A 25620-nucleotide genomic window follows, 5' to 3' on the forward strand; every position below is an offset into this window, starting at 1 on the left:
TAAGATTCCTTGTCTTTATTCGTGCAGAAAACATGCCCAAATTTGTACTCCAGATACCTTTGTGCGTGAGCTCACACACGCAGTATAAGAAACCACAATTTTCACATCAGGCTATGACTAATTGTGTTTCTCCCTGCCTGTCACCTCCCTCTGCTTAAATCTTTCTCCCCGCCTCTCTCACTTTCCTTCTCTTTTCCCCTCCCTCCGTCACTTCTCCTCCATACTCTGCTCCACCGCTCTTTGTATGGCTGATAATATAGAAGCAGTAAATAATAGCAATAATAGTAAATAATAGGTCTGCAGTTGACTTCAAAGAGCAGTGTCGAGATCTCAGAGGGTTGGAGGGAGCAACAGAAAGAAAACAGGTTTAGAGGCTAAAGGGGAGAAAGGCAATACAACTAGTGTGGGAGGGGGAGAGAGACAGTCAGTGAAAGAGAGAGAGAGAGAGAGAGAGAGAGAGAGAGAGACACCAAGTTGGGCCCAGTCTGAGTGTCTAATGGTCACTTAGCCTGGCAGCTAGTCCATGAAGCTGTGAGGCTGTCAGTCTGTCAAAAAGCAGCCAGTGCTGTCCTGACTCACTCGAAACACACACACACACACACACACACACACACACACACACACACACACACACACACACACACACTTTGATGTGTGCCACAGGGTTCCTCCGAGGAAGTCACAGCACAGTATAATGGATGTGGCATTGTCACTTGATGCTTACAGGCCTCTCTCTCAGTGTGTGGTTTGATACCCAGTTATGTGGCTCACTTAGTTATGTTTTTTGTAAGACCCTGACCTATACTGGATTTTCAAGCGCTCTTTATTAGTATTAATAATATCGAGCCAGCATCGATGAGATTATTACACTTTTTTTTGTCAGTGAGCAGTACTCCACATAAAGTGGATCCATCTAATGAGGAGGTCAGGTCAGGTCCTCACACTGAATACACGGACTGACTGTTCACTTATCATCTGATGTGTCCCATGACGTGCAACGTTATGAGATAATTAGGTTTACTAACGTCATCTGTGAGTGGTTGTAATGTTTTGACTAATCTGTGTTAATTACGAAGTAAAGCAAGTCTTGCTTATCAGGAACTTAAATCAACAATTTCATCTAGTCAATGTGTTTGACCATTTTCATGTAAACAAAGGTTGGTTCGGACTTTAATTTTTTCATGTGTTGAATCTGCAGCCACTCAAGCTCTGAACCGATGCTCATCTCTATTGTCCAGTTTCCCCCGATGATACAGAATGATGGTTAGGAGGACATAGCAAAAATTGAGTCATAAAAGCTCCTTTTCTTTTTGTATTACTTTACGAAAAGACCCATGAATACAAGTGGCATGAGTTTCTCCACAGTCTCTCCACAATTTAGATGAAATTGATTGATTCTTCACTTGCTTGAGGGGTGTAAAACAACATGCTTTTATCTCCCATGCTTGGACTTCATTTTGAAGCAGATACTAAATTGTTGTATTTGAGATTTAAGAAGAGATGGTTTAAATGACTTATCAGCAAGTAGTTATTTATTAAACAGAACACATAACATAAACAAATGTTTTTGATGAAGACCCTTTAAGGACATTTTGCAGCTTCTAAATTACAGCAAATACGTAAGGCATTTCTGAGCTGACGCGCTGACAATGCTGCACAAGCCTGTGTGGAGATATCCTTGATTACCTAACATAAACAGATGATATTGTTGATCTGGAAGATTCAAATGCATAGTGTCTGATGTTTCTACACAACATGTTTTTAATATTTTGTGTTGTGTTGTGTGTGTGTGTATATTGTTTTCCGTAGACCATTCATTACCTTTCTCTGTCTTTCTTTCCCTCTCTTTCCCTCCAGGGACGCCATTTACACTCCTTCACAATGCTTGTCAGCCTCCACCCTTCTCCCTCCCGTCTTCAGGACAAGCGCTTCGTCTCCCCGGCCTCCTCCCCCAACGGGTGTCCTCCCCCCTCTCATCCTCCTCAAGACCACTCTCTGCATCCTCCTTATCCTCAGCCTCGGCCGACCCCTCCCTTCCTCTCCTTGTCCTTCTCTCTGCTCCTCCTCTCCGTACTCCTCCTGCCTGTCTGCGAGTCTCGCAGGGGTGGAGGACCAGGTACAGGACCTGGAGGTGCCCCAGGAGGACAAGGTGGCCAGAGGGGAGGCAGCACCCAGAGGGGTGTCGTCATCCCCCCTCAGTATTCTCCTGGCTCGCCGGCTCTCCCACCAATCAATCCCAAAATAATCAACTCACTCAGTATTGCTGTCATCCTGGTAGGCAACTCTAGTGAAGTGTCCCTGGGGGCTGGACTTGAGAAGGAGGACTTCCTCCACATCCCTTTCCCTCCCAAAGTCGACGTGGTTACCATGAATGAGACCGACCCAAAGAGCATCATCAATCGGATCTGTGGGCAAATGACGAGAAACTCACTGCAAGGTGTCGTGTTCGGTGACGACACGGATCAGGAAGCCATCGCTCAGATCCTGGACTTCATCTCAGCCCAGACACACATCCCCATCCTGGGCATCAGGGGAGGGTCCTCCATGGTCATGGCAGCCAAGGTAGGAAAACTAAAAATGTATTTTATTTTATTTTGGGGGGAAAAAAGGAAGTGTGAACCCATGCATCTGTATTTCAAAGCTGCTGTGAACCATCACTTGTTGGTATTTATTTATCCAAAATTAATGACAATAATATTTTATATCTGGACATCTAGAATATCTAAATTACTACAAACTCTCGAGTGACAATGGTCCTCATTTAGCAAACTCGTGTAGGATCTGGTGTAACTATCAGCGTGTGCCAGGTGTCACATGTGATTTACAATAGTGTGTACGTTGCCAATTTCAGTGTAGAACCAACATGGTGTTGATAAATCTGGTGACTGAAAACAATGGTCACGCCCCGATATATTCCTGCTTTAGAGGCCTCGTCCTGCCCACTTTACGACATGGAGACACAGAAGACGACCAAGAAGAGGGACCTTACTGACATTACCACATTCAGCAGGGAGAGGGCGGCACCATAAATGATCTGAACATTAATAGAGTGATACTTTCTGTGATTGATAAAAGCATAATCAGTGGTGGATGGAGGCTTCAGATGCACGTATGTGCACAGCGATCTCATTAAATGCTCTTTTAATCACAGTTTGCTGAACATCAGTGTTTGGGAAATTATAATTAGGTGCCGTGGACATGACTTTATCATCAGCACTGATGACATGGTTCGGCTGATGGAGGGTTGTGAAACAACGGCCCGATGACAGGTCGGACACTGGAGCGGCTTGTCTCCCTCCTCAATCCCTCCCTCTCAGAGAAAGAGACTGAGCAGCAGTTCATCACTGCCCTGCAGGAGATCTTCTACCTGGAGGAGGTTTCTGTCTGTGATGTGTAGCCTACCACTCTAACATTAATAGGTCCGTCACTGACTGTTTCTGTTTAAACAGCTGATTGATGAGCATCTGTCCTGTCACACAGTAGGCTATATCTGTCTGCGCCTGGCTTTGAATTCACATCAGTTGCTCAAAATAAAAGTCAAGTTAAGTTTCCAACAAGGGCTCCATGAACATGTGGAAAAGGAAAATTTTATTTAGTGTGATTTTTTGACGGACAACTCGCAAATGGAGAGATGAAGATGCATCAACTTCTCACTGTGTCGAACAGCTTATCATTCTGACTCCAGTCTCTCGGCTGATTGATTTTGCTGTTAATTGACCCCTTGTTGCTTCACATCGAAGGCAGGGCAAAGCAAGACGATTTTTTGGATATCCCTTTTTTACAAACAGTTGGTCTCAAAGGTCTTTACATAGCATCATAACAACATCCTCCTTAGACCCTCACATCGACTGAGGAAAAACTCCAAAGAAACCCTGAACAGGGAAAAAAAAACAGGAGAAACCTCAGGGTAAGTAACGGAGGAGTTATCCCTCATCCACGATGGGCAGATGTGCAATAAATGTTGTGTACAGAAAAGAAAACAGTTCACAACATCGAATTTGGGATAAATGGGGATTGTTCAGTCAAGGAAGAGCTGATGGAGGCAGCCTCTGATGGGTGGGCTGGGCCATATACAGGGAAAGCAGGGAGAACAAGCCAGCTTAATGGGAGTACTGGATGGCAGGCTGGTTCATAGGAGAGGAGGAAAGGAGGTGATGCAGGCAGCGGTTGGTGCAGAGGGATAGAGCTCTGGAGAAATCTGTGGAAATCACAGAGAAAGTGCAAAGCCAAACTACAAAGTACAACAGATAATGACAGTTCAAAAAATGAGGAGAGGAGAGGGGAAGAAAGGAGTCCATGTAACCCGATGTGTCCCCCAGCGGTCGAGGCCTATGGCAGTATAGCTATAAAACGTTTCAGGGTTACCTGAACCTGCCCTAACTAAAAGCTCTGTCATACAGGAAGGTTTTAAGGCCGGACTTAAAGGTGGAGAGAGTGTCTCCCTCTCTGACCCACGGAGAGAGCTGGTTCCACAGTAGTGGAGCTCTTCCTCCTAGTCTGTTTTTAGAGACAACAAACCTGCATTTGTCTTTAAGAGCCTTAAAAGTCAGTAGAGGGATTTTGAAGTCTATTCTATATCCTAAAGGAAGCCAATGCAGAGAAGCTAAAATGGGAGAGATGTGCTTTCTCATACTAACTCCTGTCAAAACGCTCGCTGCAGCGTTCTGGACCAGCTGAAGGCTCCTGAGAGATTTTTTTGGACATCCTGACAAGAGAGATTTACGGTAGTCCAGCCTAGAGGTGATATTACATGGACCAGTTTCTCAGCATCACTCAGAGAGGATATTCCTAACCTTAACTATACTGTGCAGGTGAAAGAAGGCAGTCTTAAGGCTGTTTTCCACTAGCTCGGCTTGGCATCGCATGGCTCTACTCATTTTTGGTTTTTTTTGCTTTTCCACTAGCCTCTAGTACCTGATACCTGGTACGTTTTTGGTAAAGCCTCAGCCCGGGTTCCAAGCGAGTCGGACGATACTAAAAGGTGACGTCAGCCGACTGCCTTCCACTATCATCTGGTTTTATCGATAAGTAGAGCTGTGTATCATCAGCATAACAGTCGAAATTGATGGAGTGCTTGTCCCCTAATGGAAGCATGTAAAGAATGTAGAGTATCGGCCCTAATACAGAACCCTGTTGTACACCGTAAGTAACTCTATCGTACTCGGAGCGGTCATTATTCACATTGACAAACTGAAACCTATCAGACAGATATGACTCGAACCTACTGTAATGGTGGATCCTTTAATCCCAATTCCATGGTCCAGTCTCTGCAGTAAAATACTGTGATAAATAGTGTCAAATGCAACACTGAGGTCCTGAAGAACAAGCTCCTGACAGTGAGCTGATTCGACTCTGAGGGGACTCGTAGTGTCAAATAAAAGAGCACTGTACATAGCAAGTCGAAACCCATCTCTGTGGGAGCAGAACACAAGAGATTTGGCACAAATCAGACTGCATGAGGAGAATCTAAGATCCTGAAATGGAACAAAAGCTTTGAAATGTATCTTTAAATGATGTTGCATTAATGGGCTTAGCTGTGTTTACATCTCTCACAGAAGAATGATGAAATCCATACGATGCTGAGTTTGAGCTTTTATTAGCTTTTAAGGTTGGTGCAACCTGGCTTCTGGAGAAAATAGGACAGTTGAGATTTCCTGCATTTTTCTTAGTGGTCTGGACAGTGGCTCTGGTGACGTATATTTGGTTTAGTTGACGCAGGATACAGAATGAAGGATGAGCAGGCTCAGGATATTCTCTCTAGCTGCCGACAGACCAATTGTTTACATAGTAATTAGTAAACAAATAACTTCTGTACACACAGAGTGAAAAACATAACGAAAGAAAAAACAATTGTGAGTTTTGCTGTGCAAGTAGTAAAGCGTGTTAGTAGCTTGATGTGAAATTTTTTGGAGAAAGAAACCTGCATAAATCCAGGTAAATCACTGGGTACCATGATTTTTCATTACTCCTTTGTCAACATGGTCACACTCTGTGGTTGCATTATATAGTCTACTGTTGGTTTTACTGTGTCCAGTCTGCATGTAACAGTAGGTTTTGTGTTGTCAAGAGTAGGGTTGTGCCGATTGGCGATCCAATCGTCTATCGGCGATTGGAAGGACGATCGGCGATGTTTTGTTTTCTTGCCGATTTTACACACACACATACTCGCTACTTTTTTATTGATCTAATGCGCAATCTGTTTGTTTTGTTTTAATGAAGCCGCTTGGCTTGCTGCTTCCAACTATACTCTGTCAAATGACAGTGTTTCACCAATCAAATGCAGCCACTGGCGACGTCCAATCAGACGGAGCCAGGTAGTCATATGACCGCACGCAACATCTCTGTGGTAAACAGGGAGGCCACTCCGCCTCAAATTTGAGGAAACACGTTTAGCTGGTGTTGTGGCTGTGACTAGGCTTCTTTTTACAGTCTATGCTAGGCTGCCGACGCCAGCCCTGTATGTCACAGCCTGACGACGTGTTCACTGATATGCCACAAATAAATTACGTCCGCCATGAATAGATTTTTCGGCTTTCGGCAACGCAATAGCGTTCCGTTCATTGATCATAGCGCTCTTTCTCCGTTTTTAGCCCTCACACACACACACACACACACACACACACACACACGGAGAAGCGCGCATGCATGACAGCAGGGCACGGTAAAAGCGATACTCATACGCCGCCGCCGCCGCCCCCCCCGGTCGAACGAACACGTGGAACGGCCGCCGCCGCCACCCCCCCCCCCGGACCCCGGCGATAGATAGGTCTATCGGCGATCTCCAGGGAGGGCGATTGGGACGATCTGAGAATGTCAAAATCGCCCAACACTAGTCAAGAGTCATGTATGACGACATTTTTGTGATCAAAAAACAATACATATTGGGAACTAATTTTCCTCCTGTTGAGCAGCTAATCCGGTTTTGAATCTTGATGCACAAATCTATTTGACTGTAATTTCTTGAAATGACGTTTGTGAAAACCATCTTACTAAGGACATTGGGCCTCATTCACCAGTATCTTCTTAAGAACCTTCTTAGATTCTTTCTTAAGTTGTTCTTAAGAAAACCCTACGTCAGATTCATCAACGCGTTCGTAAGCCTCAGAAATGTTCGCAGCTGTGTTCTTATGCCATCTCCTCGTAAATTGAGGGCGTGTGCCAGGTGAGTCTAATTAACATAGGATTAGCATAGGTAACCGCCCCATCAATGCCCATAAAAGGGCATGAGACTGCAGGGCCGTGTGCACACAGAACCCACAGGCACTGAGCAGAGAAGGTGAAGTGAGAGAGAAAGTTGAAATGCTCAAATGAAAATCTGGGAGGGAGCAAACGTAAAAAGAACTTAAGTAGTGAAGTGGCGCTACTGCGGCAGGAATGAAACAAAGAAACAAACAAAAGGCTTATATTTAGTTTATATTTAGTAGTGTCAGCAGTGGATGCAGCTCTTCGGTTGTTATCAGAGAGACCACACTCTCACGTGTGCCATCATAAATATCATCATATTATCACATATGAAAAAAAAACTGTTGTGTGTAGTGTGAACACTTACAGTAAGTGCACTGTTGCAGCCCGCAATTAGGAAAAAAAAATCACATCGGCAGCTGTATGTTACGCACAACAACAAACAACACATTTACTACCCCACCCCCCAAAAAAGCGAGAAAAAAAAACTGATATGAATTAAGCGCCTATAATGTTTTTTAAGAGACTGCAATGATTTGTCAATTATTATTATTAATATATATGATTATTAAAAACATCATTAAAGATGAGAAAATTATTCTTATTCAAATCATATAATATCACACAACTGCAGAACAAAAGAAAACGCTATAATCGGTTATTTTTGCAGAAGTCTCAGCACTTAAAAGTGCGTAAGTATACTCCTGACTGTTCGTAGATTTTGTTCTTAGTTAAGAACAAATTCTGGATAAGAAAACATTCATGAATGCCACAATCTTCGTAAAAACTTCGTAAGTAGGACTTAGAACAGATTTGTTCTTAAGAACGGTTCGTGAATGAGGCCCAATTGTCCAGTGTGAAGAATCCTATCAGACAAATTCAGTCATCATTAGCTTATAAAAGAATGATTAAACTGGTTGTGTTTGACACCTTACCCTCCCACTCTCCATATAACACATGAGTGAACATATCATCACCTTACTGAAGTAGTAATTTCTTCAGCAGCTCACTTTTCTCTGTCTCTGCCACACAGTCCATGATTTCCTCACAATCCAGCATCTTCAGAACATCTGCTTAAGTGGCCATGAGCATAAATGCCTCCAGGTGCTGCTGAGAAAGAGAGAGTGCTCCTGAGCCTGTCTTTGATTAATTTTAGGGTGTTTTCACACATACAGATGCAAGAATGATACATTATTTCTTTTTTCAGCTACAGCAGTGCGGTTCCCGTCTACATATGTTTGTTTTCACTCTAAACGCTGCACCACTCGCAGAGGTAACGCTAAACTTTAACAATGGAGACACACGTACATACAGTAGTACACAAGTACGTGGGTTATTTGGTCACTTTTTGGGGGACTTTGGAGGGAGATGGAGTTGATGTTCAAATTTTTGTGCTGTGCTGTGTGAAATGCCAGAAAGGTAGGAGTTGCTTTAATGTCCTCGCAGCTAGAAGATACATCCAATGGCCTGTCAGGTTCAGACACTTGTGATTCCCACAGGGTTTTTTCTGCTGCATATAAAAGTCGAGTAGTGGTCAAAGAACGTGATAGAGGTAAAAATGATGGGAGAGGGCGGGGAGGTTGAAGGTTACGAAATAACACAACTTGTGTGGGTGTGAAGGAGGAAGAGGATTTTGCTCAACATATAATTACCACATTTTACAGCTGACAGAGACGGAGGGCACAAACGGAAAGTGACAGGAGGGAAATCGTAGACAAGAGTGTCACACACATAAAGCATTGCTGTGGGAATAGAGTACTGTGTGTGTGTGTGTGGGTGGAGGGGGAGGGGAGCTGCATTAGACATCATTTTCTACTCGCCATAGTTTTTGAGGAAATCTCCGTGTTTTCCCCTCGTTCACTTGGCTCGTTCTCCTTAAACCTTCATTCTTCCTCTGTTACACATGTTCACTGTCAGTCACACACGCACGCACACACATACGCACACACATACGCGCACACACACACAGAGTGAGGGTGATGAGTGCGGTAGATACTGTTGGCATGGCAACCACTTGCTTATATATTTCTCTCTATGTTCTGTATTAAAGCAGTTACAGAGGGAGAGAGAGAGGGAAAAGAAATGAGTATTTCTGAGTGTGACAAAAGAAGCACTAGAAGAGAGGAGCAGTGATGGGGATGGGGGTTGGGGTGGGGGGGGGGGGGGTGACAGAATAGATTAGGTGTAAAAACAGAGGTGGAAAGAAGATCAAAAATATGGTGTTAAGAGTGAATGAGAAGGATGTTGAGGTGAATTGCATTTCATTGTTGTAAAGTTGTCTAGTGTTACTGTAGCTGTTTTGATGTTCTTTTTTGTAATGTTTTATTTAAGCATATCAAAATACAAGAAAAGCATAAAAACACACACACACAAAAAAAAACCCTGCATCCCGACATCAGTAGCCACCCATGTCCTCGCCTGCAAACAAAAACAAAAAAAGACAATGAGTAAAAGCCTACAATAAGAGCTGAAACAGGTGGCCAGTTAATTGTCTGATTATGAAACCAAACATTTCATAGTCCCAGCTCTTCAAAGACAAATATTTTCTGGTGAGAGAATTGATTGTTTTTGTTTTCTGGACACTTCATCAAGCAAAATATGTGACTTTTAACAAGTTGGTTTGGGTCTGGGAAATTTAAGAATTTGCCAGACCAAACACCTTGTGGACTAATCAAGAAAATGAAAAATTAATAAACACAACAACCTAAGTTGCATCTCTATGTAATACACAAACAGGAAGTTATTGCAGAATTAGATGATTACAAATAACAAGTTGTCTTACGCATCATATCTTTTTCTGTACGGGTGCATCACAATGTAAAACATGTTGTATTTCACAACAAAAGTCTGTGGATAGTAGATAGTATCTCTATCTCATTGTTATGTAGCACACCAATTGACACCGTCTACAATCAAGAATGTCACTTTTAGTGAAGTACAGTATTTATCCTGAAGTGTTCACAGGCCGTCCAGTCAAAAACTGAAAAGAAAAACCATTAATTCTTGTGTACAGTTCTGTTGTCATGTGTCTACGTGGTTCAGTCAGTCAGGATTATAACTGTGTTACAGATTGTCTATTTCAAAAGCATTTGAACTAATGTCTTTGGAGTGATTTGACCTTTCCTTACCGATTTTGTACAGGCACAGCAAAGCTCATGCACACGTCTTGGTGCCTTGACCTCGAAGCTTTGTGACTACTCACAGTGTTGAAGTACTGGAGCTGACAAATTAACATGCAAGCTTTACTGAGTCATTTTAGGCCCCGAGCTTCCTTCTACCTTCTCTGCTCTGTGCTTTTCATGCATTTTGTCCATAATTGAATTCAATATAGGGTTGTACTGAAGAGGGAAGAAGCTTTCCCAGCGATCAAGCTTGCTAACTGTCATTTAGAGAGTTTATATTTTTTGGACATTTTTTTTTGTTTTGAATCAAGTTGTATTTCTACTCTTAAAACAGGTCAACAAAATAGAGAGAAAGTGCTGCAGGATTTTCACAAAAGCAAGGAGGAACATGAAGCCTATAGAGTCACGAAGGGCAGTCAGATGAACCTACTTTAACCATGTGCACATGCCCGTGTGCATACATCTGTGAAAGAGCAGTTGAGTGATTTTCCAGCATCAATAACTCAATTCTCTCCAGGTTTCCAAGTCCATTACTTATCAGTTCATAATTATGTCTAATCTATTGTGCTCTAAATCCTCCTGAAGTCTTTACTCTAGGCCTCAATGTAGGGCAAACTACTTGATTTATCCATATCTGGTCACTGAGCAATAAGATTTCCATTTGAAAAAAAAATACATTGAACTCACGTGTCCCTTTTAGGGGTGGGTATCGAGAACCGGTTCCTCTTCAGAACCGGTTCCAACTTGGATCAATTCCTTGGGATCGTGTGCGTGTCTGCTTAACGCTGCCAGGACACTATTGTATTCCTAGGTCTTCTTCTTCTTCTTCTTCTTCTTCTTCTTCTTCTTCTTCTTCTTCTGAGGAAGTCATACTTCCCATGGGCGAAAACTCACCAAACTCTGCAGAAACGTCCAAACCCATGCCAGATTTACTCAACTCCAAGGACATGTGCAATGTACAATAAGCGATTACATTTAAAAACTTTAAAAATTCCTACCAAACCAAGAGTAGATGCTACAGTTTTGAAACTTCACCACAATGTAGCCCCAATACTGCTGAAACTTTTGTCAACTTAAACTCATTACAAATTATGAAGTCCATCACTCTGTTTTTTTCAACAACTTTAAAAATGTATCTCCTCCCACAATTTTTGCTCAATTGACACCAAACTTGCTACAGAGCATCTTCAGACCGTCCTCCACAAAACTTGTTTCTCGGATTTTTGATTAAGCAAAAATTGAGCCTACAGTGCATGAAAACGTTTGACTGTAAACAGTACTGTAAACATATACCATCAAATTCTTTTCAATCTTCCTGAAAAAAATGACAATATTCTGGAGTCATGGTTGATGAAGTTTGGCAAATATCAGAATTTTATCTCAAAAACTGAATTTTTGAGAACATTTTGAATTCTGCTCTCATGGGAACAACTGCAGTCAATGTAAGAGTGACATTTTTAAACATCAGATTTTCTCTTATGAAGCAAAACACTTATCATTAAAAACAAATCACCAACATTTCCATGCTGTCTGATGCAATTTATGTATTAACAGATTTTTGTTTAGATGACTGAATTTCTGACTTTTGACCATTTTTGAAATCTGCCTTGACAACAGCTGCCCGGGCATTGACTCCCTGAGTCTATTTGAGAAGACACACACCATGTCTCACTTCCAGATAATTAGCTCAGTGAGTTAAGCGCTGGTTTGTCGTGCGAGGGGATGCCAGATGTCCTCATGGTGACATCACAGCAAGCCTCTAAATTAAAAAAAAACAAAACAAATAGCTTGGACCGGACCATGGGCGAAAGCTCACTAAATTTTGCACAAAGGTCCAGTTAAACATCAGTTTTTGTCTTATAAAGCAAAACACTTACAGTTAAAAACAAATCACCAACATTTCCATGCTGTCAAGATAGAATTTATGTATTATCAGGGTTTTTTTTGGATAACAGAATTTCTGACATTTTGACGATTTTAAATCTGCCTTGACAACAGCTGCCCGGGCATTGACTCCCTGAGTCAATAAATGAAGCTACACAGCAGGTCTCACTACCAGCCAATTAGCTCAGCGAGTTAGGAGCTGGTTCTTGGTGTCAGAGATTGTGAGTTCGAGACCCAGCAAGGGTGATGATGATGACAGATCAAAATGTCAGATGTCCTCAACATGAAACACAAGACAATAGTCCTGATAGTTGCATCACACAGCAAGCCTCTACATTTAAAAAAACAAATAGCTTGGACTGGACCATGGGCGAAAGCTCAACAAACTTTGCACAAAGGTCCAGTCTCATGTTCTTCTTTCTTCTTCCAAGGAAATCATACTTCCCATGGGCGAAAGCTCACCAAACCGTCCGACCTCATGCCAAATTTACTCAACTCCAAGGACTCCAAGATGCAATTTATGTATTATCATATTTCAAATCTGCCTGCGCAACAGTGAATGGCTTACTCAATTTGTGAAGCCACTGTTAAACTGCCTTTTGCCAGTTAGCTCAGTGCGATAGACAATGGTCTTTGGTTCCAGAGGTTGTGGGTTCGAGCCTCAACTGGTGCAAATTGAACATTACAAGGTCAACTGTCTTGTCTTCCTATTCTCCTTTTTGTTGCTCAGAATTTGCCTAAATTTGCCAAAATTAGCCCGGACCCGACCCATCGCTGCGCAGCAGCTATAATTTTTTATTTAATTTTTTTTATTGCAAACACACGCTGTGTTTGGGTCAGAACAAAGCAAACACGGCGTCGAGGCAGAAGACTCTCAAGTGTGTGGATAGATTGAGTGATGTGACACCATCACCTGTCACACCTACGGCACACACACACACCTGTAGACAGTACAGGTCTCTTTCACTCGCTCACTCGCGATCCCCATATACAAATAAATGTTATATGAAAACAATAACTAGTGAAAAAAAATACAGATGTGTGAAAACCACAAAATGGAAACATTGTAATAACTCCTGTGAGCACAGCTGGATCCACAGGCCACAGTGGTCTATGGCAGCCATTCTCAACCTTGGGGTCCCGACCCCAGTTGGGGTCGCGAGATGATTTCTGGGGGTCGCCAAATCATTTTGGAAAAATATAAATATGCAAAATTAATTAATTAATTAATGTAGCGTCCGACCGGACGTTAGAAGGACGACGAGCGACTCTCAAACATGCATTGTATTACTCAAAACCAGTTACTGTCGGCCGTAACTACACCAAAACAATAACAACGAACCTGTCCACTTGTCTCATGTCTGCCCTTCTCATTTCACACAGACACCGCTCTCTCTCTCTCCTGCCCCTCACCTCACCTCATCACCACATAGGGCCATGCGTTCACAGACAGTCTGAAATCGCAGAACTTAAACTTAATCATTAGGCTACTTAAACATTATAACAGTAAAGGTCGTTACAGAGAGTTGTTTTAGTTGTTTTTTTTCGCTTCATTGTTTGTCCAAAATTCATTGTATCAAGCGGTATGGTTCTGGTCTGTGCGCGTGAGATTCTGGTAAAAACAGGTAATGGAGACACCTTAACTTTGAAAAAAAGTCTCAAATATCGCAAAAACATTTTTACGCTCTCATGAGGTGGTTTTCCAGACGTTATCGATATAAACGTGTATCGTAAAAGTGCTATTGAAACACTTATTTACATTTACACGTCAGTTGAGTTGTGTGTGTCCAGCTGTGTTGACTGGAGGGGATAAATGAATGACATGTTTCTTGGCATGCATTGCTGACCTGGGCATTGTTTCTTAATAAATTAGAAACATTTTTCTTATCATTCCCCTTTTCCGTGCATGGTTGAAGGAGACTGGCTTGCATCCACGCTCCACTCGCTCCTGCGCCGACAGGTCCTCGCATGTCACATAAACCAGCCCGGGTGTGTGGACACCGCATCAACTCGCCACCCGCATCTATTTAAACTACGTCACTTTGTTTTGTTCTTTTGCCCTGATGAAAACCTCCAGGTCGAAACATTGGCCATGGAGACAAAACTACAGCAGCCAATAGATTTTTTCAGCGCAGGGATCAAGAACTAAAAAGGCAAAAAAAAAAAAAACCCACCGCGGACAGCGCTGCGCTTTATCCATCATGCGTTCACACTGGCGTGTGTGTGTGTGTGTGTGTGTGTATTTGTGTGTGTGTGTGTGTGTGTGTGGGGGGGGGGGGGGGTCGCGGACAGAAGTGCATGTTAAATTGGGGGTCGCGACTCAAAAAGGTTGAGAACCACTGGTCTATGGTGTTAACCTCTCCAGGCAGGTTGTTCCTGTCTATTTTTTTAATGTTGGAGCCATTAATGCTAACAAACCCATTTCTCTTTTATTCCCTCACCCAATGAGATTTGATAAGAGAATCAATAAGGAATCGGATCAATAAGCAATATTGATAATGGAATCAGAATTGCTAAATTCTTATCAATTTCCATTCCCTTTAATGACATTTGGTCTTTAAACTGCATTATTCCACATGCTTCACAGCCCCAGTAGACATAGTGTGGCCAAATGAACTGGATTGATACCTCGTAGCACTCCTGGCTTTATTTTCCTTTGCAATACCCCATTATAATGAATCAGTGACAGATGCAGGTAGGCCCATTATGCACCAAACAATTTGCATGCTTCCATTTAGCCATTAATTCACTCCGTGCCATGTGTTGGTATTGGCATAATAGGACGACAGAGTTGGCCCCGGCCAACACTCAACCCTGGCTCTGGAGACTAATGAGGTCTTCCAGATCTATTGTTTGGGACTTAAGCTGTGTGTGTACATGCTTTTGTGCATGTGTGTGTGTCTGTGTACATGTGTGGAAACGTACAACCTGCTTGTATTCAACGATAATGGCCTCTTTGCCTGTGTTTGGGGAGATTACAGCAGTTGTTTTCACTGCAAACAAGGTACCAAGAGGCGTGCGGTCTCCTGTACCATTTCTCATGAAAGTCTGCTCTACTTTAAAGTTGTTGTTTTTTTCTTCTAGGATTTTGTTTGTCCATTCAACACTGTCTACTAGCTTTTAAACCATACAGGGCTTAAAGTTCCTGCTTGTGGAATACAAATCTCTCTTGGGGTGAAAAACTGTGTGTCGGTTGGTCAATAGTAAAACTCATGGATGAATGGACCACTGTGCTGTGGCTCTCTTGTGGTGTGATTCTCCTATTGAAGGAAAGATAAAATACTGTGTATTAGAAGAACAAGCTGCCATTGCAACCCTTAAGAAATAAAATGTTATTTTGATATACAGACACAGCACTTTCTGCCAGCGAGGACTGATTCACCACTCCATGATTGATTACTGCAATTATACAGCCTCTCTATCTTAAAATAGGCATCCTTCGAGCACAAATGTGAGAGGACTTCTTGTAAAACAGGCATGACGAGGGAAGTAAATTGACCTGTTTGGTTACTAAATTATTTGACGTGGGTCAGAGCAGCTGGTAGCTCCACAGTGATGTATAGGTCCGTGCCAATCTGTTGCAGCCGACATGATCGTCTGAGCCGAGGGTGCTCTCTGTGGTCTCATCTTATTGTTCTCATCTTATTGTTCTTGCTCCCAAGTGGTTTTATGAGTCCTCTCCTTTCATCCTGCATGCACCATGTATCCCATTATGTCTGGTGGTTGTACATGAGGGGATAATGGACTGCCTCCGTAATGCCCCCTTTTGCAATTAGGACCAATCCCAAAAGACAAGAGAATTAAAGAACAAACTGCAATAATGAACTGCACACTGCGTATTATACCTCATGCAGCCATTATCAGATATTATTCTTTAGTTTTCTTGCCTCTGTCACTCTCATTTGTAAGGCCTATTCAGACAGGATTAGTTTTCAGGAAAATGTGCGGAACGTAATCGTTAACGCAGGACATCAGTAATGTGAAAAGCCAATTTGCGCAGGAGATCTCTTCGATCAGTCTCAGAAATTGCACAGACGGGAGCATCTGCTCCATTTGTGCATTGTCACTGTGACAAAAAAGCTCCATATGTCACATGTAACTTCAAAAATTGATTCTTATACACTATGACAGCAACAATATAGCCTGTTTACAAGAGGAAAGAAAAGTCTGAGCAAGTTTGAACCAGTGGTCCTGCTCTAATCTTAGTAACACAGAGGTGGTTGTTATCAGTCTCAAAGACTACATTTATGAGAGGACCTCTTTTTGAGATTTGAAATTATGACTAATGTGTAGTTGTGCACAGTGGCTGACCGACCCGCTTTGGGATGTGGCTCAAACAGCAGATGTGCTCCAGTGGTGATTACTTCACCCATCTTCTCCCCGTAAAACTAATCCCACCCTATTAGAGTTTTAAACACACTTTCTTTCTCTCCCACTCACTCACCCTGGCTTTGTGAGATACTATGTCAGTCTGTGTTTGATTGATGTCCCTATTTTCCTGCCTTTGCATTACATTTAACCCTTTCAGAGTCCAACAGATTGGAGCCTGTGGTTAGAGAGAGAATCTGCCTTAAAGCTGTGTGTTGTGTGTCATTCCTGTGCTCTTTGACAGCTGAACGTAGATACTATATGAGGATGTGATCGTCTGCCTCTTGGAGCGAAAAAATCAAAAGAGCTCACTCTAATCTGCCATGTCATGAAACGACAAAGCACCGTCTTGTATGGAAGACGGCGTTTGTGAAAAAATGACAACATCCACATGCGTTTTCTTGAGCTGTGCTTAGTGAGTTATTTAAATTTTATTTTGATTTTCTTAATAGATGACATTTGTATACCACTAATTTGCAACAAAAAAACATTTGGGAGGAATGTAATGCCGCCTAGATCAGGATTTTTATCTCCATAATGTGCTAGAAAAAAAGTTGAGCAGTCATCAGAGTCATTAGTATTTGTCCTCTGGGGACCATGAATGCGGCCATCAGATTTCTAGTTGGTTGTTGTTGTGTGCAACGTAGAGCTGCCGATACGAGCAGAGTTTAAAAAAAAAAAATGTATTGCCTGTTTATTCGGCTGGGGCGGTGCAGCAGTGTTATCACACTACACGCACAACTTTTTTTTCCCATCAACCGATCCGTGGACCCTGTGCCCACGAGACATCTTTCACTTAAACGAGAAATATCGTAACGTTTTAATCTCGCCATGAGATCTGGTCACACCCCTACCTTTTACCCATCATTGTTCATGTCGGCCTACAGTCCTTCTGTCTCATGGTGTGTACACAGCAGCAGCAGAGAGGACTGTACAGTAGGTTTACGCTGAAGGTTTGTGCAGCTGAATGTCAGTGCTTTATACTGAGAGTGAGCCAGTAAGATTGTTTTCATAATGCTCCCAGGATGAGACCGATTTGCTCGTCATATTTTCCTAGTCTCTCTCTCTCTCTCTGAAAACCAGGAGTTAGATGAGGTCAAAGAAGATGTGAGGCTGAAGTCCTCTCTGCCACTGTCTCCTCCTTTTTCTTCCTTCTCACTTTCACTATCCTCACTTTTATCGCATTGTCCTCTCAGATGACACCATAAACTGTTTATGAAAGTGGTCCAGCCCATCGCTGTCCAATGAATACACTCGACACAATAATCTTTTACTACTCTTTAATTTTTCCCTGATAAATTTCTTAATTTTAATTGTGTCCTTCAAATGGGCTGCAAATCCTTTCCTCAACTTCTCTTTCACCCCCCCACCCCTCTCTCCCTCTTCCTCCTTGTCTTTCTCTCCATATAATGAGTTCGTTTTATCAGCAGCTCTGCTGTGCGTGGACAGGATGAGTAATTTTGAAGATCACAGGAGACTTCTCTGCATTGCACTCGGTTACAACAGGTTTCAGAAGGCTGTGGGAGCCTCGCTGGTCTTTTAACATTCCAGCTATGAAGCCTAATTACAAACTAATTTTATTACGTATGGTAAAGATATGATGATATAGCATGTGATTCAAATGAAAGCAGGTAAGCCAGATAAACCTGATAATAACCAAGATCTTTTTTTTTCAGATCCCTCACCTGCCGTTCCATTTGAGACACATTATTTTTTTGGCTCCTGACAAGCTTTACTGTTTGTTTCCATTTACCTGAAGCCAAAGCAGGCATGATTTAATAAAGATGAGTCTCTATAGCACTCCATAATAAAATGATCAAATATAAAAGACATGGTAAAGTAACTAACAACTAATTAAAATGTAAAAAGCAAGAAAAAAAACATAATTTGTGTCATGGATGGTCAGCAAAGGACTCCTTAAAAAAAAAAAAAAAAACCCAAACCACAATGTTTAGTTTATAACCTCAACCAAGTTGTTTGTGTATTTGCAGCAGCATTTTTTTTTTTTTGCATTTTGTCTTGAAATATAGTCACATCTTCGTCTAAGTATCAGAGATGACAAAACAAACTATTCTGAAAACACACAAAGCGTTGTGTTGTTCTTGTCTGCTGAATGACTGATTTGATTACCTCTGACCTTGTTCTCATGAATTTAAATCCATCAGTGAAATATTCACAGTGGAGGTTGGAAAAAGTATGGGAACTTCTCCGCTAATGGCATTTATACACTGGAGTCAGCTAACTGTGCGTTCACACCAAAAGCTTCCAAAGCGTCAAAACGCCGGAAGTCAATTCATTTTCAATGAGAGCCCAGTGACGCTGAGCGACCAAAGCGTCAACTGGCATCACCGCGCTTCCAAAGCGTCCAAAGCGTCACCAGACGAGAAGTTGAGCCATGGTTAACTTTAGGGTAATTAGCTATGACGCGGTTTCGGCGGCAACCTGTCAGAATAGAGAGGTCCTTCGGCTGCCTTTATTTTCTTTTTTTGTCCTCCGGCTCCCTAATTACCAACGCGATCAAACTTTGGCATCAGTCACGTGACGAGCGACCAAAGCGGCTAAAAATATTTGCCGTTTTGGAAGCTGTCTTGTCTGAAGTGCACCCTTGAGCGTTTTTGACGCTTTGGAAGCTTTTGGTGTGAATGCACAGTAACAGGTTCAGGAGTCAGCCTGTTGTCCAATCAGTGAAACAAGAATGGAGGTGTTGGTAAGAGCTTCTTTGACTCATGAAAAACATTTTGAGTTTTGTGTTCATCCGTCTGATGTGAACCGTGCCTCATTTAAACAAAAGAAAAAAAGAGAGAGAAATCTCAGAAGGCTTACGATCAAGAACTGTTGATTGCACAAAGCTGGAAAGGGTTACAAAGTGATTTCAAAGAGTCTGAATATTCATCAGACCACAGTTAAACAAACTCTATAAAAGGAGAAGATTTGGTTCTGTTGCTACTCTCCCCAGAGGTGGGCGTCCAACTAAGACGACTCCAAAGGCACAATGCAGAATAAACAGTGCCAGTGAAATAAAAGCAAAGCCCATAGAAGCAGCTAAAGGACTAAAGGAATCGTTTTAGCTGCTAATCATCTCTGTTCTTGAGTACGGTACATCATACACTGATAATGCATGACCTCCATGTCCGGACACCAAGAAGACATCTCATACAGGATGATGTTAGCCAATGATAAGACTGTATAACACTTCATGATTGGGGCTTTGCTGCCTCTCGTCTCAGACATGTCATTGTTGAATGAATCCTCAGAGTTTGTCGAGGTATCTTACAGGATAAAGTCAGGGTCTCTGTCTGTCCACCAGCTGATCCTGAGGTGAGGACGATGCCCTTAAACCACAGAATCTACCACAGAATGATTTTCAAACAAAGAAAATGGCCCAGTCAGAGCCCTTAACCCAGGTCAGGGTCACCAACCTTTGTATCAACATATTGCAATGGCAAATAAATAGTGATGATACCCCCAACAGACATCATATTGGGAAATTCTCAGATGTGTTACTTTGTAAGGAAATGACAAACAACGTGTTTTGTTCAGTGCAGAGGACTTGCTGGTATCACTGCGTGACAGACCTGTTCCTGTGACCTTTGGAAAACAAGCATTGATCAGATTGAGTGATGAACTGCTGTGTCGTGTATTGTTCTGTTTATGTGCCAATCACAGCAGCTGTCTGTGTTGGTTTAAAATCAGAGCATCGAGTGGTTGCTAGTGGGACTGAACATACTAATGCAGACAGATGTCTCAGTTATGGCATGAAAACACTCAACTGTTCAGTCGAGTCTCCTCTGTGCGCACAGTATTTAAAGAGCAGTCAAGTATCGAGAGTCTTAGACTGATAAGCAGGTGGTGCATGCATATAGTACAGGACACATACTGATGACGGTCCATTCTGCTGTAAGTTTCTCCTCCACAGCACACTATTCAGCCCCCACAGCAACATCCTCAAGGCAGTGCTCGTCTCCTGATGACCCTGTCTCTGATTTTCACCATCAGTGTCATTCGGGGTTCAAACTTAAAACAAACTGTCACTATGTTTGGATCATTTTGTCAGAGGATGTACTAGAGGAAACTCTGGTGCCACCCTTCATGCAACTGAGCTTCATCATGCAACATTTTTTTTATGTTTGGGGAATACAGAGAGGAAGAAATAGTCAGCGAGAGATAAAAGATTTAAAGATAAGAGCCGGTGGAGAAACAAATTGTCACATAATGTGGTGGTTTTCATGGTTTTGCATCAGGCTGACAAAGGGCTCTTAAATATGGAGAGAGCCAGCTGACTTGTGGGTATTTAATCCCAAACAGGCAGAAAAAGGTTGAGTTTGGTCTAATTGCGTGGAGCATGGGAGTGCAGTCATTTACATTCATCAGTGAACTTCAATTTGTTGGAGCGGAGATATGGAAAGAGAGAAAGGGGAACAGAGGAAGCAGGGGAAAGAAGTGTTTGTTGCAGGAGTAAAGTTTTGTTCTGAAGAAGAGAAAAAGCAGAGTGAAACCCCAGAAAAAAGACAAAATGATCAAAGAAAAGTTTTTACTTTTGAACAATTCAGACAAGGTGGCATATTTTTCAAATACCCCTTGATGTTGCAGGACCTGCTTCTGCTTAGTATAGACAAAGTATTCGAGTCGAACAGCCACTTCTACACATGGAGTGTTTTACTGCAGTTTTTGGAGGTCTATGTCACAATTGTCTAACAAAATCACAGCAGTTTTAATCAATGCATCTTTTATAATCTCTCACTTGTTCTTGTTTTTACTTTTCACCACAGTGACTGCATTTATCATACCCAATTTGTATATATTCGCAAAGAGCGAATTTCTCAGCCCTGTGTGTTGCTTCTCTGCTGCAGCCTGTGTGCGCTAGCGATGGAGAGCAATATCTGTTAGGGACAGCTGGTGAGCCTCTCCAAGAGCAGAGAATGACATATCGGGCTCAGTGGTCTTTATCTATGGCGAGAGTGATGCCCCAGTGAGTGGCACCTTCACTGGCACTCACTTCTCATCTCTAATAAGCCTTGGCCCTTTCTCAACGCTCACACTACGCAGCACTCAGGGCCTCCTGCTGTGTGTGGTTTATAACTACATCCATCGACCATGAGTGTGCACTTGAAGCCTCGTTTTGCGTAATTTCTGTCATAGTGGCCCTCATTTATCAAACCTGTGTACACCCTATGAATGGGTGATTATGCATTCATCGATCACAAAAACTGTTTCTCTATTAATGTAGCTACATGTCATTTGTAACGCCGCCCTCTCCCGGTTGAATGTGGTAATGTCAGTGAAATCTTCTCGGTCCTCTTTCGTGACCCCGTGTCGTTAAGTGGGCAGGACGAGGCCTGGCTCTAAAGCAGAAATACTGCATATCGGGGCGTGCCATTTAAATTGTTTTCAGCCGCCAAATTTATCAACATCACGCCAGTTTTACATTGAAACCAGCAACATGTACTCCTTTAGTAAATCGCACGTGACACCGAGCAGAGGCTGATTTTAAGACCAGGATCTACTACATAGTTTGATAAACGAGGGCCAGTGTGTGCAGCTTGTTGCAGGTAACTTCTCTCATTTGTCTGGACAGTTGTTGTTACACAGCTGCTGAGCTGTCAAGCTGTCACTCTGCAGAGAACTGAGTCCCCCAACTCCCGCTGAGACAGCTAAACAGTGACAATGACGGAGTTATAAAATGACTACCACATAATACCCCATGTACTAAATATCAGTGCCTCTCAACCCTGGGGGCTACTTTCTATATTTAGAACAAGGGATTTGAAATGCAAGTGCACAAAAATCCTGAAATACACTACAGTAAGTGTCAGGCGCTGCAGAGCTGGTTTTATATGAGCACACTGGAACCTCACAGAGAGGAAATCTTCCACCTTAGGAGAGAGATGTAGCTGGAAAGTCAGGTTAGCTCGTCGTTGGGGTGTTCACTCGCTGAGGCTGATTATACCGGGGCGAAGGCAAGAGGTGATGTGACACTGCAGCTGTTAGCCCCTGCAGAGCGCTAACACACACAGTTCTGTTTATTCGACACACAGCGGAGAGGAGCGCCAGACTCCAAAACGTTCAGCTGTAGAAAGGGAGTCTCTTCTTTTACTCTTCCTGGCTGTCTTTCTCTAATTTTTCATTGCGTTTCTGTGGATTCCTCAGTCTTCTTTCTATTTCAACCTTTTCTCTATCATTATACCACATCTCTCCCTCTCTCGGCTCTTCTCGCTAATCTCCCTTTCTTTCCCTTTTTTTTCCTCTCTGTTCTGCATCAAAGTAAGCCAGCGCTCACCGGCAAACACCGGCTCAAAGCTTACATTCTCACCCTTCAAAGCCACTGTGTTGTGTATAAGTTGAGAAAAATGAAATGTCATTCAACATTTTTTTGTACTTAAGACAAGCTGAGCGAAAAATGCAAGAGTAAAGGGGAAATGAAATGAATGTGATTCATCCTCCACCAATGAATGAGTCAACACAATACCTGAAAATCATGCATTATTGCATTATGTTATCTTTTATACAGCAGGTGATAAATCTATTTCCTCTGCTTCTACACATAATACAGAGTTACGCAGTAGCTTAACAAAGTCAGGTCTCCTCAACATCAAGTCAATAGGAAGTAAATGTGTGCAGTAAGTGGGGAGATTCAAAAGCAGGCAGCTCATGTCTGCTGCATGTTTTATTGGCACAGTGGGTGATGAGCATCACAGCGAGATTAGAAAACTAAATGTGTTGACCACCGCTACAGGAGCCGTGTCACCTGCCACAGTCTCATGCAAAGAAAACTCTTAGGTTTTACGTCTCTAAAGACTCTCAAATTTACAGTTGTTCTCACAGCCGTCTAGCTTGTAAAAGCCAACCTGGAAATCCTGGGAGAACCAGTGACCAGATGTACAGAAAAGTCAAATCCCACATCAGGTTGTTCATGGATTCAAATACATGTGGTGTTACGCTCATTGATTGATGTTTGCCGCAGTTGGAGGATCAGTTGTGTTGATGGGATTAACACAGACCTACAGAAATAGCATTTAAATCCACGTTTTTGTTTTTTTTGTTTTTTTAGAGCTGCAACAAAAAAATGATAAATCAAAAAGTCACTCAGCACAAAAATAATTGGTGGCTTTTGATATCAATTTCTGCTTTTTAATTGTTACACACGGTGTGACAGTAAATTAACCTGTTATTAGGCACACTGCCCCTCATTTTTGTGCATACACCCAAAAGTAATGAAAGATTATTGTTCAATAACCCTATTATTCAGTCATAACTAAGAGTTTTAAATAAATAAAGATAATTAAATTAATTTTATTTTACAATCACATATGAGAAATGTAGGTTTTTCTGCCTCTTCAGTTTTGTTTTTAAATGGAATATAACGCCTGTAGTGTGACCTTTAGAGTGGGAAACAGTACGCACTTTGAAGTATAGCCACAAGTCCGAACCAATTCTGTGTCAAGGGCTGGTGTAGTGATATGGGGATTATAAAACACTTTGCACAGATACAATCAGGAGACTCTGAGCTTTTATACTATGTATAGATATGTGAAAATTGAATCCAGTAGAGGCCAAGGTACAAGACATGAAACATGCTGCCAGTCAGGTGTGGCTCGTAGTCTTTTCTATTACAGTTTATCATCAGAGATGAAAGTGTTTGTCCATTAATCAACAGAAGATTGATCAGCAGCTATTTCGATAGAATTTGTTTGGTAATATGGCTCCAGCATTGTTCAGCACTGGATGCTTTTTTCTTTCTTATGTCACTGTAAAATGAATATCTTTGGATTTTGAACTGTACGTTTCTCACTAGCTTGCAGCTATACATCCCTAGTATTTAATATGCCTCAGGGGAGGGTGTGGTGCCATGATGTTCAGGGACGTTTTGTTCTGATGAAGCCGTGACATAACTCAGTCTCTGTTGTTGTGATGAGATCTCATTATGTTGAATCATCAGCCATCCACCACAAATCAGCAGAGATGTTAGAGGAGACATCAACACATGACTCGCGTTTGAGGTTCATTACTGGCGTGACCCCGCAACCCCCACCCCGGCCGAGTGCATACAGTAAGTAGGACTTCGTATACAGTCCACTTCTGTCAGCCTGCGTTAACTTGTGCTAGTTATATATAGTAAGTGTGTGTCGATGAGTGGGTGGTCCCAGCCTGTCATGGTCAATGAGACAATATATGGAAAATTTGGCCCCTGCAGCTTAATCTGATAGAAGTAATTTGAAGAGTGAAGTCACAACAAAACTCACTAATGCACTAAAGCTACGAGTACAGCTAATAATATTAGCAAGACAATTTGTCACTTCTTCTCCCCAAAGGCCCAAACCTATAATTGAGCTCCCAATGTAAGTGGCCTGTAATTGAGCCGTCATAATTGACCTCAGGTGTGTCAGTGAATAAAACAGTGTGCAGGAATGCACTCATGTGTGTCTTCTCTCACATGTGCAGACTTAATGCGTAACAACGGATACGTTCCTATATTTGTGTGCATACAGTGCAGTAGAGTGTAAGTAGATATTTTTTCACACTAATGGCATCTTTAGCAAGGCCGTTTCTATGGAAACCGAGTTGCCACGGAAACACTGCATGTCTCTTTGAATTAGAAATGTCTTTCTCCATCCCTCACTCCTCCCCGCTCTGTGCGTCTCTCCCTCACTTTTTGCTTCCTAGCCCTCTTCTTCTTCTTCTTCCCTGACTTCCCCGTCTTTGACAGGCCAGCTGCTGTCAGTCAGAAAGTCTCGGGCTGTTAAAGGAGACGTGCAGCACAAATCGAGGAAATGGAGGGATGATGGGTTCATGGGTTGGCATCTGTGCTCTCCAGGAAAAAAGAAAATTCTCAGAAAGGGAGGGAGGGCATCATTCTTTTGGGAGGGTGAGGGGACTTTAATCAAAGGCAACATATTGAAATAGGAAGGAAATGTTGAGTGACATTCAAAAGATAATGATGACGTGGAGGATGCTGCGAACAGAAGAGCGGGAAGATTGAAGGAGGAAGGGAGGGCTACAAAGACACAGAGGGAGAGGGAGATAGCTGATGAAAGAGAAAAAGGAGAAGTGATTGATTTTTGCTCTC

General features: G+C 42.3%; 1 protein-coding gene across 5 annotated transcripts in view; it reads left to right on the top strand.

The window, feature by feature from the left end:
• grin2bb (glutamate receptor, ionotropic, N-methyl D-aspartate 2B, genome duplicate b) overlaps positions 1–25620 on the top strand; it is a 103472-nt gene that overhangs the window by 21465 nt on the left and 56387 nt on the right. For all 5 annotated transcript variants that reach the window (XM_085775907.1, XM_085775870.1, XM_085775878.1 and 2 more), the window contains one exon: positions 1858–2562. In XM_085775907.1, the coding sequence (XP_085632033.1) occupies positions 1858–2562 (705 nt within the window). The remainder of the gene's footprint in view (positions 1–1857; positions 2563–25620) is intronic.

Source organism: Trachurus japonicus, chromosome 1 (assembly GCF_045865225.1).
Source record: "Trachurus japonicus isolate A0001 chromosome 1, Traja_1.0".
In the NCBI taxonomy this organism is placed as follows: domain Eukaryota; kingdom Metazoa; phylum Chordata; class Actinopteri; order Carangiformes; family Carangidae; genus Trachurus; species Trachurus japonicus.